Source organism: Strix uralensis, chromosome 8 (assembly GCF_047716275.1).
Source record: "Strix uralensis isolate ZFMK-TIS-50842 chromosome 8, bStrUra1, whole genome shotgun sequence".
NCBI classification, from domain to species: Eukaryota; Metazoa; Chordata; class Aves; order Strigiformes; family Strigidae; genus Strix; species Strix uralensis.
Window position 1 is genome coordinate 14,227,086 of NC_133979.1, and position 11,974 is coordinate 14,239,059.

Genomic DNA, 11,974 nt, shown 5'->3' on the forward strand with positions numbered 1-11,974 from the left:
CTGATCCTATGAAAGTCAATGGCAAATCTCCCATAAGCCACAGGGAAAAAAATACGTTAAAGAAAAGTGGAATGCAATGGTCTTCATCTCCCCTCTTGTCTGGGGCTACCCTTTTTTGCAGTGTAGCACTTCTGATGAGTTAGCAAAACACAGCTTTTGTACAGGGAATTTGTGAATGCTTTATTACAAATAAAAACATAGCACAAGAACTCATGTTACTGGCTTTAGTTTGAACATACTGTTGAATAGAGCACTGGCTAACTGCATATAGACCCAGTACACACAAAGGTTCGCAAATACAACATATAGACTAAATTAAGGTTGGGGAAGGGAAAGAGGTGGGTAATCCCCTTTTGTTCTCTGTAGGTGTATGGGGTTTGTGTGTGGTGAGGTTTTAGTAGCAGGGGAGGGGCTACAGAGGTGGTTCCTGTGAGAAGCTGCTAGAAGCTGCCCCAACTCTGACCTCTGGCCAAGGCCGAGCCAATTAGTGACAGCAGCTGCACCTCTGTAATAGCATATTTGAGAAGGGGAAACTGAGAGGAGGAAGAGCTGTGAGAGAAATACCTATGCAAACACTGAGGTCAGTTGAAGAAAGAAGGAGCAGGAGGGGGAGGTGTGCCAGACATCCTGCAGCCCCTGGTGAGAGGGCAGGCTGTCCTCTGCCACCTATGGAGGTCACCAGTGGAGCAGAGATCTGCCTGCAGCCCACGGAGGAACCCACGCTGGAGCAGTTCATGAAGAGCTGCAGCCCATGGGAAGGACTCACGTCAGAGAAGTTCATGGAGGACTAGCTCCCATGGGAGGGACCCCACGCTGGGGTAGGGGAAGAGTGTGAGGAGTTCTCCGAGGAGGAGGAAGGAGCAGCAGAAACAACAGGTGATGAACTGACCGTAACCCCCATTCCCTGCACCCCTGGTGGGGAGGAGGTAGAGAAATTGGGAGCAAAGCTGAGCCCTGGAAGAAGGGAGGGGTGGGGGGAAGGAATCTGAAGATGTTGTGTTTCTCGCTGTCCTACTCTGATTTGATCGGTAAATTGGTGGTGGTGTTCAAATTAAATTGATGTTCTTTCTTCCCAAGTCGAGTCTGCTTTTTGCCTGTGACCATAATTGATGAGTGAGCCCTCCTTGTCCTTGTCTCGATCCCCAAGCCTTTTGGTGTATTTTCTCTTCTTCATCCCATCGGGGGTGTGGAGGATTGCGAGGTGGGGTGAGGAGTGAGCAAGCAGCTGCATGGGGGTCGGTTGCCCTCTGGGCTTAACCCACAACATTAGGTTATCCTCAGGAGAGAGGCTTAGGGCCAGAGGCAAACATGGTACCACAGCGTACGCACCAGGCATCAGGGCTCAGCCCACTGAGCCCTGGTTTGAACAAACTCATAATAATTTACTTCCTTCTGGAATTAAGGAAGTAAGTGCAGTACACAGATTAAAACTGGGTCTTTTCTAATTTCTAGTTGGTGTCAAGCTGCAACTTGAGAGAGACCGAGAGGAGTACTATACATTACTCATATTTCTGCTCTTGAAAGAAAAGCACTGAGAAATGTTATTCTGTAATTGTTCAGCTATTTAGTCTTCAATCATCTTTCTGATAGCTCAGTTTTTAGTAGAAAGAAAAGTATTTTCTTTAATGACAGTTTCCTGACAGCATTTGGGTTCTGCGGTACCTCGCCCAGGCTGAGGCTTCTCTTGGAAGAGCATGCTGGCTGCTATTGACTGTTACAGAAAACATATCATGGTTCACTGCATGGCTGATTCATGTACAAGGTGAAGAGATATTCTGCCGTTGCACAGGGTTTGAAGGTGCCACCTATTTCTGGTACCCTGGGGTGGGAGGGAATTGCCTTCCTGTATAGGCCTAGTGAAAGCTAGTAGATTGACACTCCCCTGGTTAAACACAGTCTAACTGTCTTGCTTGTACTTTATTTTAGCTTTATGATGTTATTGATCTTATATAGTTTTCTACATACTACTTTTTTGGAGTATTTGGAATGCTACCTGATGTATTACTGTTCCCTGAAGTTTTTTAAGGCATCATTTTCATAGATATACAATAGGAGATGGTAAACCATAAAAAAAAGTTCCTATTCATACTTTTAGCTCATGAAGCAACAGCGCATCCATTGAAATTTAAATGAAAATGGGGACTGTGTCACACACTATAGCTCTCTGGAAAGCTACAGTGGGAGTCTAGCAGTCCAATTCATTCCTTTGTAGAATGTACTAAGGCTAATGGTCTTGCTGGGAGTAAAATGTATTTTTTTGCAGAACAGTTCCAAGAACAGACTTTGCTCTTTACCAGAAAACATAAAAGAAAACAAATGCTTACTGTGTCTTTAGTATGCTAAATATGAAATTCTTTGCACAATGGAATGTTAGCAGTAGCTGTAATCATGTTTTTCTTTCATCACCTAGTGAACATAATTTTAAGAGAGGACTGCTGTAATTATATTTCAGATAAAAGGAAGCAGAATTTCTGGATAATATTATAGTTGGTCTGATTGTTGTGTTGATAGGGAAAAATAAAGAGAGAGACCACATGAATACTTATTTAATGAACAACATATTTATTAAGCAGTGCAGACTGTACATAATGCATTTGACTTTGGATGCAATGCAGTAGGCTTATTTTCTTCAAGCACATTTCTTAATATTTTACTACAGCTATTACGTTCCCTTCTTATCTGTCCAGCTATTCAATTATTCATATAGTATGTCTATAGCACAACACTAAAGCGTTTAGCTTAACTACAGTCACCAGTGCAGGTACAATCAATGTCAGCATCCACAGACTCCACAACATCCTCAGATGCAGATTTCTTATCGCTGCTTCTCTGCCATTCCAGCAGGCTTACAGCAGTATCTGTCAGAAGAGCAAAGCCATTGTTAACTAACATGAAGCAAATTAACACATTTCAAGGAAATACTGTTTTGATGGCTGCCAACTCCCTCATCAAGTAAAGAATAAAATCCTGCCCCCACAACTGACATCTAACTGACTCATTGACTTAGAGCAGGATTTTCATCCATGATATAATTACTATAATACTTCCCTAAAAGCAAAATGAATAACATTTCATGAAGCACAAAGACAACAGGCAGGAGGCTGTAAAAGTACTGAAAGTAGCCACCGTCAATGTAAGACCACCACGTACCAATACACATCAGCAATCCCTTTTTATGTTAGTGCTGCATATCACTGCGTATTTCAGCTGACTATTTGTCGAAGTTCATTCTGAAGGATAAGCCCTTTGGAGAATTTTCAGAGGTTCATAAACTTCTAATTAAAGTTTCCCATATATTGTGAAATCTGGCAGAGCATTGTCAGTTGCAGTATTAACCTTACCACACTGCTTTATCAACAGCAGCTTGAATAAGCCATATCCCTTAATGCTGAAATAATCTAAATAGAATAATGATATTCATCCTCCCAATAAATATTCTTAGCTAGTTGGAGGTTTATCATTGCATCTGGAACAATATTAGGACATTCATTTAGATTAAGTTTGTATAATGAGAATGGGTAAAGCTTTCATAATTTTACCTCCATTTGTTTTATCCCTTAGTTGGACAATACATATATAACATGCCATCTCTCATCACAGAGAAACCTGGAGACCGCTGTATGAGTTCAGGTTATATCAGTCGCTTATCTCCTGAAATGCTAGCACTCTCCCTTGGCTAAATTACTGTACAACCTGAGCGCAGGTTTTGCATAATATACTGGATAATAAATATTTCCTAGAAAGTTGCTGGAGATGCTTTTTAAAAATATATAATATTTTCAAGCTGTGAAATGAGAAATTCTACAAAATGTCTGAGTTCTGTTTTTTATGTACATTAATTCTTGTTATGTTTCTTACTCTTGGGCACAGTGTGGGTCTGATCACATTCACATCCATGTAGGAAATAGTTTCCTCAGCAAACTGGATCATGGCTGAGTAACTACAGTCCCTATGGGTAGGGCTTGTGGCATGTTTGAAATGTAAACCAATATGTGGACTTAAACTTGGAGCAATGTCTGCCTCAGTCAAGATCCTAAGACTACAGTCTCACTGATTTGAGCACAACAGGGGAAATTCTGCATCCCTGTACTTCATTTTATCCTTGCTCCACTGGTGACAGTGATGGAGTCCCTTCTTTTGAAACAGCAGACTATCAGGTCTGAGTTTTCATATAAAGAGATGAGAAAATGTCTTTGTCCAGTGTATGCAAATACATGTTCTCAGCTTGAGAAAGACGAGGATTTTGCTTCTGCTGCTTCTCCAAGTCATCAAAGAAAGAAAGAAAAAGAACTATTTTTAAGGGCTTGCCTTGTATTCCTATTGATCCTTAATGTGAAGAAAAGCAATCATATTGCTAAAAATTGCAAATGGCATCTTTTTCCTTCCTCCTCCTCCTCCCCCTTCTCCTCCTTCTTGTCAGGATAAATAAATAAAAAAAGCCCTTGATTAGGAGTGCTGCTAGCAGACTTCCCCGTCTCTGGTTCAGTAAATGAACCAGGAAAGCCTGAAGATGCTGTAAAAGCAGCAATGGCTGCGACAACTAATATATCTTTTTTTTTTTCTTTCTGATTTTCCTCTTTTCTCACACATTTTTGTGGGAGAATGAGACAGCTTTATTATAGCCTAATATTCTGAGGCAGTGAGTGGCCTGGGGTGATGACATTTCAGAGATACAGATTGGACACACAAAAGAAATCTGTGAAACATGGATATGACAAGATTTTGGAAGGTTTTTTGTTGAGGGTGGGTTTTTCTTTTCATAAAATGATGCATCTATTCACATCTCAGGGAGCTGTCAGAAAACTATTATCACTCTCTCTGTGCTACTTGTTGAATAGACTGTTGGAGATGGTTGACTATTATAGAAAGATACTCATTGCTTTCATGGGCTGATTCAGCACGTTGCCGATATTAGTAACACAAGCAAAGTGCAAAGTTCTACAGAGATGTTGTTTAAAATCAGACATAAAATACTCTGTTCCTCCCCAGTATTACTCAACACAGGGGTCCATTGGCTTCAGTGAAACTCACAGGATTTTCCCAGCTATCCCAGTGGATTTGGCCAACAATGGTTAACACACAGAACAGATCACTTCTGTAGATACTCCCTAATGGTAGGTAATTCATTACAAGATTTGGGAAGGGATGCACCAGAAATATCTGTAGGTGCCAGGCTGGATTCTCCTCTCATGCTTATATAACTTCAGTGTGGACCTGTATTAGATAATGCATCACATCCATGACAAATTGGTATAAGTGAAAGGAGAAAAAGGACCAGTATTTTTAAAAATCTGGGGCACGAGTGTGTGTGTATAAAATACCTTCAAAAACAAACCATTTTTTGGAACAATCTAGAGAACATTTCATCAATGTGTTTTTTGCTGATGTATTGCACAGTGGCATAGCATGGCAGCCTAAACACAGCAGTCATGTCACACTATTTGACTGACTTTCAATTGCCTTACTTGCCCTGGTCTACACAAAATTGCAGGCTGTACTGTGCATAAAAGGACTCAGTGTTGCTTATCTCAACTTTATGGAGATCCTGAAAATGTGAAAAAAAAATTATCGATCATTGCTGTCCCTTTTACCACCTCAAATGTTTTTCTCAGATGATGCTACCTGCCATCATCTAAACAAGCTTTTAGCTGGCCAGTACTGTCAGTGGTTATAGCAAACACTAATGGGATTAAAAACAGCAGCTCAGAGAGGAGCCAGAGCAATACAGGTCTGTACGTGGTTGTGCTGTGTTTTGTTCTTTTGAGTGCTCCAGCAGAGCTCCTACAGTACGTGACAGAGAGAGAAAAATATCATACCTTTTGGGAAACAGTGGAAGCCAACCTTAACTGAAGCTTTTTCGATTGGAGTACAGTCTTTCATACATTTCAGTACTGGGTCAACAGAGTAGCACGTAGATTCCTCTCCATCAATAGTAGGATTTCGATTCAGCTTCACATAACTGCGCTGCAGCTTGCACCCTAAGAGGAAAAGGAAAAGTAGTTAAAATTATAGAAATAAATCCCAATCGATCCTTGTAATAATAAAGGTCCATATTTTCTCTTCAGCTTTTATTAAAACACAGGTGCCTGACAAACCATTTTCACAGTAGCGAGGTTATCGAGATAGGATGATAATAAGTTGGGGGATAGAGGAAAGAGTCTGAAAGGGGAGCTATTTTTAAAATCTAATTGCACAATATAATCCAAATGGAATCATGTATACCCAGTTTTTTAGAACTACATAATACACAGAAAATAACCTCTCATGTCTGAAAGCTATTAAGAATAGATACTGCAAGCACAATGGCTACTTCATTGCATTAGGAAAAATGTCAACTGTAGTGAATGGATTAAAAAAAAAGGCAGCATTTATATAATAACATCAAGGATAATTTTTGTATTGGATGATTTTTATAATGCTGCAATTATCTCACTAGAAAGGTATAATGTAACTTAACAGGATCCCGGCTATGACTCCGTTTCCTGACACACAGATAAGCACAATTCTGCTGCCACAGAAGTCAAGGAGAAAACAACCATTAACTTCAATAAAGTTATCTCAGGTCCAAGGTAAATGGAGACCTACAGAACACAACTGTATTGATGTTATGGGACATCATCATTATTTTTCCAGATACATGTGAGAGGATGCTCTTTTACTTTAGGAGTATTTCTAAATATTTCCCTGAGATTGCACCATCAGATGGTGCAAAACAAAAATTAAATTTTGTGCACTCTGAAAATTTACATAAACTTAAGATCTGACTGATAGTCTGCAACTTCTTTGATTAAATTAAGTCTGCAGACAACAGCTGAAACTGCTTTCATTCAGTGGTCAAAATCACACTCATTTCAGTGGGAGCAAGATTAGGCCTGATTTTGATTCTCCAAGAAAAAAGCTACTCAGTGTAAGAAATTATAGTAGAATCAATTACTGAACTGCACATAAGACAAAGACTTTTGCTATAGTATATAGTGTCATTATTCGCAGGCAGTGTTTTAAACAGTCAGTGGTTAATGAAGTTAAAATGGATATATATTGCCATTATCTTTTCTAAGTAAAAGTTATCTGCTGCTTTAAATTTTTTTTTTTCTAGCTATCGGCAGAGGAAAAGTGAAATCGTATTCTCCCCAAGCATAAAGTGTTTTCAGATCTACTCACCACCGGAGCAAGTTTCTTCTAGCAATACCCATGAATGAACAAAAGCAGAACAGCTGTGTGCCAGCTTATGATTTGGCATTAGGAGTTCATTGTGCTTTTCTCTGTCATTATTTCCACAAACTCCACAGGTCTTTCCTCTCAACCATGAAGCAACGGTAACCTATAAAATAGCACAGCTTTGTAGTGAATACTGAAGTGTTGGTCTGTTACATTGCCAAGGTACAAAACAGAAAGAAAGTAGTAACCTTGAAAGCCCAATACCTTAAGGATCACGCCGTCAAAAGTCACATTCTTCAGTCCGTGCGTTGGAACTTCCACAATAACTGTTGTTCCATTTCTATAAATTTTAACACTGTCTGTAAAAAGATAGTGAATCATAAGGTGATCTGCTTAAATTCAAATTAATGGAGAAACTGAGTAGCATAAAATATACCATAATGTATTTTCCATCACGATAATTTTGCTGCTACAGTTGGATTTTTTTTTTTTGGTGGAGAGAGAAAGCAAAAATAGAAGAAATTATCTCTTTATCTGTAAAAATTTTGGTACTGGTGTTTCCTATAGTTGGAACTGACTTTTGTATTGAGTCTGCTAAGTCTTGAAATGATAATGATATTGGTGGTCCTCCAGCTAAATATCTGAACCAAAGCATCTAACTGTGACTACAAGAACTTTTTTTCTAAACAATCACCAACCTGGACATACAATTTATGCTGGAGGAAAGTAAGAGTGTATATACTGTAGGAAACAGGGATGTAAGTCAATACAAATCTTAAGAAAGTAAAGTCTCTATTTATTTATTTTTTTTTAATTAATCCCACTTGTGGTTTTTTTACATTGGGATTTTTCTGTGGAGTTTGTAAAAACTTCTTGATATTTAGTTTCCAGGTCAGTCCTGGAAAAGTGGGTATCACAGCTTACCTTTTGCATACTCAGAAACTCCATTGTGTGATAGAACTGGTTCTTCATTGCATGCCACAAGGAGAGATGAATTTGCGGCAGGACAGATTGTGATGTTCCTTCAGAAAAAGGAAAATATGAAGAAAATAGTGGTTAATTTCAAATGTGCAAAGTAGAGATATTTGTGACCAAAGCTAGCAGAGAACCAACTTGAATATCTGAATTTTGAATGAATGAATGAATGAGCTATTTTCTTTCCAAAGTACAAACTTCATTGGGACTTTGGGTTTTGAGATTCAAACTTTAAAGAAAAGAGAGCATGGGGACTTAATAAGCACATTATCAGATAACAGTGGCTGTGAAATTGAAGACAAGAGCAATTAAACCATAGATTTTCAGATGAGGATTCCTTCTGGAAATCCTGTCTTTCCCCTACTATCTGATTGCAAACCTGTTTCACCTAGGAGCTAGACATCTCCCATCCCCAGACTAACTCCCTGAAACTTTATACCTAATTCCTGAGCCCTCAGGATAAACCACACTTACACTGAGGTTGTATTTATGTGAACCTCTCTTGAGAAAGACTGAGGATCAACCTTTCTTGTAGTAATGATGAATTTTGGGTGTTCAGTACAGTCTTGGACCACTATCAGGTTGCAGCTTTTATTGAAAGAATATGTATGGCTCACGTGATCGAATGTTTTGAAATCTCCCTCGCTGACTTCACATGTGGCTGCAAAACAAAACCAGAAAAGAAATGGCAGATGTGACAATGGCATATGTGTTTCTGCAAAGTATTGAAAGCCACCTCTATGAGACTGAACTACCCAGTGAAGAGGAAGAAAACTTCATTATCTCCTTGGCAGAAGCATTCAACGCTGCCAGAGTCTGTAAGGACAGGATAGCACTACAGAATAACTACCAGATATAGCCTATACTAGTATTGATTTTGATTACATGCTAAACACAGAACTCAAGCTAACAGGGTCTAAAATGTACCAAATTATTGAGAAACTAAAAATAGCAACTAACCATGATAAAAAGTAGTTTGCATTTCCCACAGAAGTGCTAGGCACCAACCAAGACTCACATGACTCCTTTTTGAAGAAAATAAACAGGGCAGAAAATACATGATCTATCTTGTACCCATCATCTGATGCCTCTCAATGCAGAGATGGCACCTTCTTAGAAGGCGCAAAGGACAACCTTTAGTCCTTGCAGACAGGAGGGATTCCTGAACTCTGAATTTTTACATCAGTCTGATGTCTCTTCATTCACCTGCCAACAAACATGCTTTTAAGTGAAGGAATGAGCTGTTGAGGAAGCAGGGTTAGAGATGCTATGCTTCCCTAGAAGACCACTACAAGGAAGGGCAAGGCCCAGTCATGGCAGAGGACAGATCTACAAGCATTGATTATTCATGAGACAAGCATATAAGTAATATTTACATTGATCTTCTTGTGCTATTTGCGAAGCTATTTCAGGAAATAAATTCCAGGCAGTGATATCTCTAGTCTTGTAAGTTGGAGATGGGCCTAAGGGCAGAGTGAATGGCATTCGGAGTGCCTGATAGTAAAGTGTTATCTGAAAAAGCAGAAATGAAAATACATTATGATAAATTGAACCATATTGCTCAAGATATGACTGCAAACAAAAAAAGACTCCTATCTTGAAAAACAAATCTTGAAGGTGCATTTATACAATTGCAGTTGTGTTAGTCTCTCCAGGATGTACCCAAACCTTAAGCTTTTGTGAGGAATAATTGTCTTCTCTTCTAGTCATACTTCTTGCCTTTTTGAGACATTGTTAAGGATATTGGAAAGTAATCGACATATATGAAGTTTAAGTGATAATTAAGCGACTTCTTAAAAAATAGGGTAACAAGTTAAATAACTGACTAAGTTGATGGATGTGTCTGGAAAAGTGAACAGCATCCATTACAGGCTGAAAACTGGCATGATGAGCATTGGGGTAAGATCCCTCACTGTAGCTACAAATTACATTTACCAAGAGAATCAAATTAATGCCTAGTGTGCCTACTTCTTCATTATCATATATTAAAGAGCCTGCAATACTGAAGCACCATGGAAGGTTAAAGACACACTAATTTCTCTGTGTATGAATGGCTAGCTGTTATTAATTTGCCAGAGATCCATAGGGGAAATTTTTCAAAGCGGTGCATAGGGATTTGGTGGACAAGGACCAATTAATCAGTGGGATTCTGCAGATCCAGCCTGTGCAAGCTGTTCTGAGAGTGTAACTAACTGCTCCAGCTTGGTTAAGGCAGAGTTGTTTTTGTGGCTGTCATAACTTGCTCTGCCCTGCCCCATCAAGCATGGTTACTGCAGATGTGGGACCTGGGTGACAACAAAGATAGATGCCATACATGGTTGCAATGGAGTGCAAGGTGTTCTCAAGGCCTCCATTATCTGAGACCCCTATATATCCTCCTGAACTACTCACACTGGGTAACATGAATCAAGGTGTGAGTGCAGAGTAGTCATACTTGAGACAATTTGGGCCTAACTGCTGTTCTCAGCATGGAAATAAGGTATTTGACTAGAGTCTGATTTTCAACTTATTGCTACATTGCACCAAAGCAGCACAAAATCAAGAGTACTCTTGTATGTATTTCAAGTCCCATGTCATGTAGTCAGGTATATAGCAGCTTCTCTAAAAGGGAATGTTTTGCTTTTTATTCTTTACATTAGGTATCAAAATGTTATTAGTTGAAAATCTGTTCAAGGTAAGGAAAAGGAAAATAAAAATTGACACGTACCCCAGGAGCTTTAATTACTGTATCAATTGTTCGTGGAGAAGTTGCAGCTGCCCTTACTATAAATTCATGAGATGGATTTCTCTGATGTACTTCTGAGAAGCCCAACACGAGTGCTGCACCGGGAACGTATTGCATGAATCTAGAGATAAACAAGATGTGACAAACTCAGGTACATGAGCAAAAGCAGACAGGGGAGGATGAGGACTACTGGCAGTTCTGAAAAATAAGGGAAACAATGGAAGAATTGAAAAGTTAAAGAAATAATACTTTGGGTCAAATTAAATGGTTGATTTACCCAGAGGAAACACATTGGTTTTATTTTGCTCATTTTAAATGGGTATTTTTTGAGACTGAATAGAAGAACATTTCAAAACAAAAAAGACATTTTGAACTATCAAATTATTTAATATGGAAAATGAAATTAAGCATGTCAAGTTTTTAAATATTTGGGGGATATCTTTTAATATGAAACAAGTGAAGAAAGTAGAGCACATTCACAAAATACTTCTGCGCCACTGAACTTGTGTTTTCCATATAAAAAAACCCCAAACATGTTTGGATTGAAAAATTTCATCCAATTCTTTCAGTGCTTTTATAAAGTCCACTAGCATAATAAAGGCAAAATAACAATTTAGGAAAGAACGAATTACATACGCTGTGCTTGTCTTTTTTATCCAGGATGGAAGATCTCCCCATTGCACCTTCAGCTGCACAGCTGGCTTCCTTGCCAGTTGGCCCCTGGTAGCCATGGCCGCTATCCTGTAGTCCTGGCACTCTTTGCCCCACCTCAGTCTGGCCTTTACAAACAAGGAAACATTCACCCAAATTTCAGAAAAGAATCACAGAACCACCCTTGACTATTTCAAAACGCAAGTTTTTCTTCTTTGCTGAAACTTCACATTGATCCTTAATGTTTCCAAGTCTTTCTTTTGCTCTAAATAGGCTCACAGAGAAATTTTGACTACATCTGGAAAAATCTGAGGCATAGTAGAAAAAAAGTTTGCTAGGCTGTGCAGAACTACATGTACATGTCTTTGAGACATCTTCATATATCAAAGCAGCCCCTGAAACATTAGGTTTGTCATAATTTCCTGAGATTTCTTTAGACTTGGTAACTTCATAATCAATAGATTA

At 38.9% G+C, this 11,974-nt stretch overlaps 1 protein-coding gene across 1 annotated transcript in view; it reads right to left on the reverse strand.

The window, feature by feature from the left end:
* Positions 1 to 2,739: 2,739 nt before the first annotated feature.
* LOC141946822 (vitellogenin-1-like) overlaps positions 2,740 to 11,974 on the reverse strand; it is a 42,922-nt gene continuing 33,687 nt past the window's right edge. The window contains exons 27-35 of the mRNA XM_074877203.1: positions 11,495 to 11,637; positions 10,841 to 10,979; positions 9,510 to 9,645; positions 8,608 to 8,794; positions 8,083 to 8,180; positions 7,423 to 7,517; positions 7,162 to 7,321; positions 5,817 to 5,978; positions 2,740 to 2,858 (exon numbers count right to left, since the gene is read on the reverse strand). Of these exons, the coding sequence (XP_074733304.1) occupies positions 2,740 to 2,858; positions 5,817 to 5,978; positions 7,162 to 7,321; positions 7,423 to 7,517; positions 8,083 to 8,180; positions 8,608 to 8,794; positions 9,510 to 9,645; positions 10,841 to 10,979; positions 11,495 to 11,637 (1,239 nt within the window). The remainder of the gene's footprint in view (positions 2,859 to 5,816; positions 5,979 to 7,161; positions 7,322 to 7,422; positions 7,518 to 8,082; positions 8,181 to 8,607; positions 8,795 to 9,509; positions 9,646 to 10,840; positions 10,980 to 11,494; positions 11,638 to 11,974) is intronic.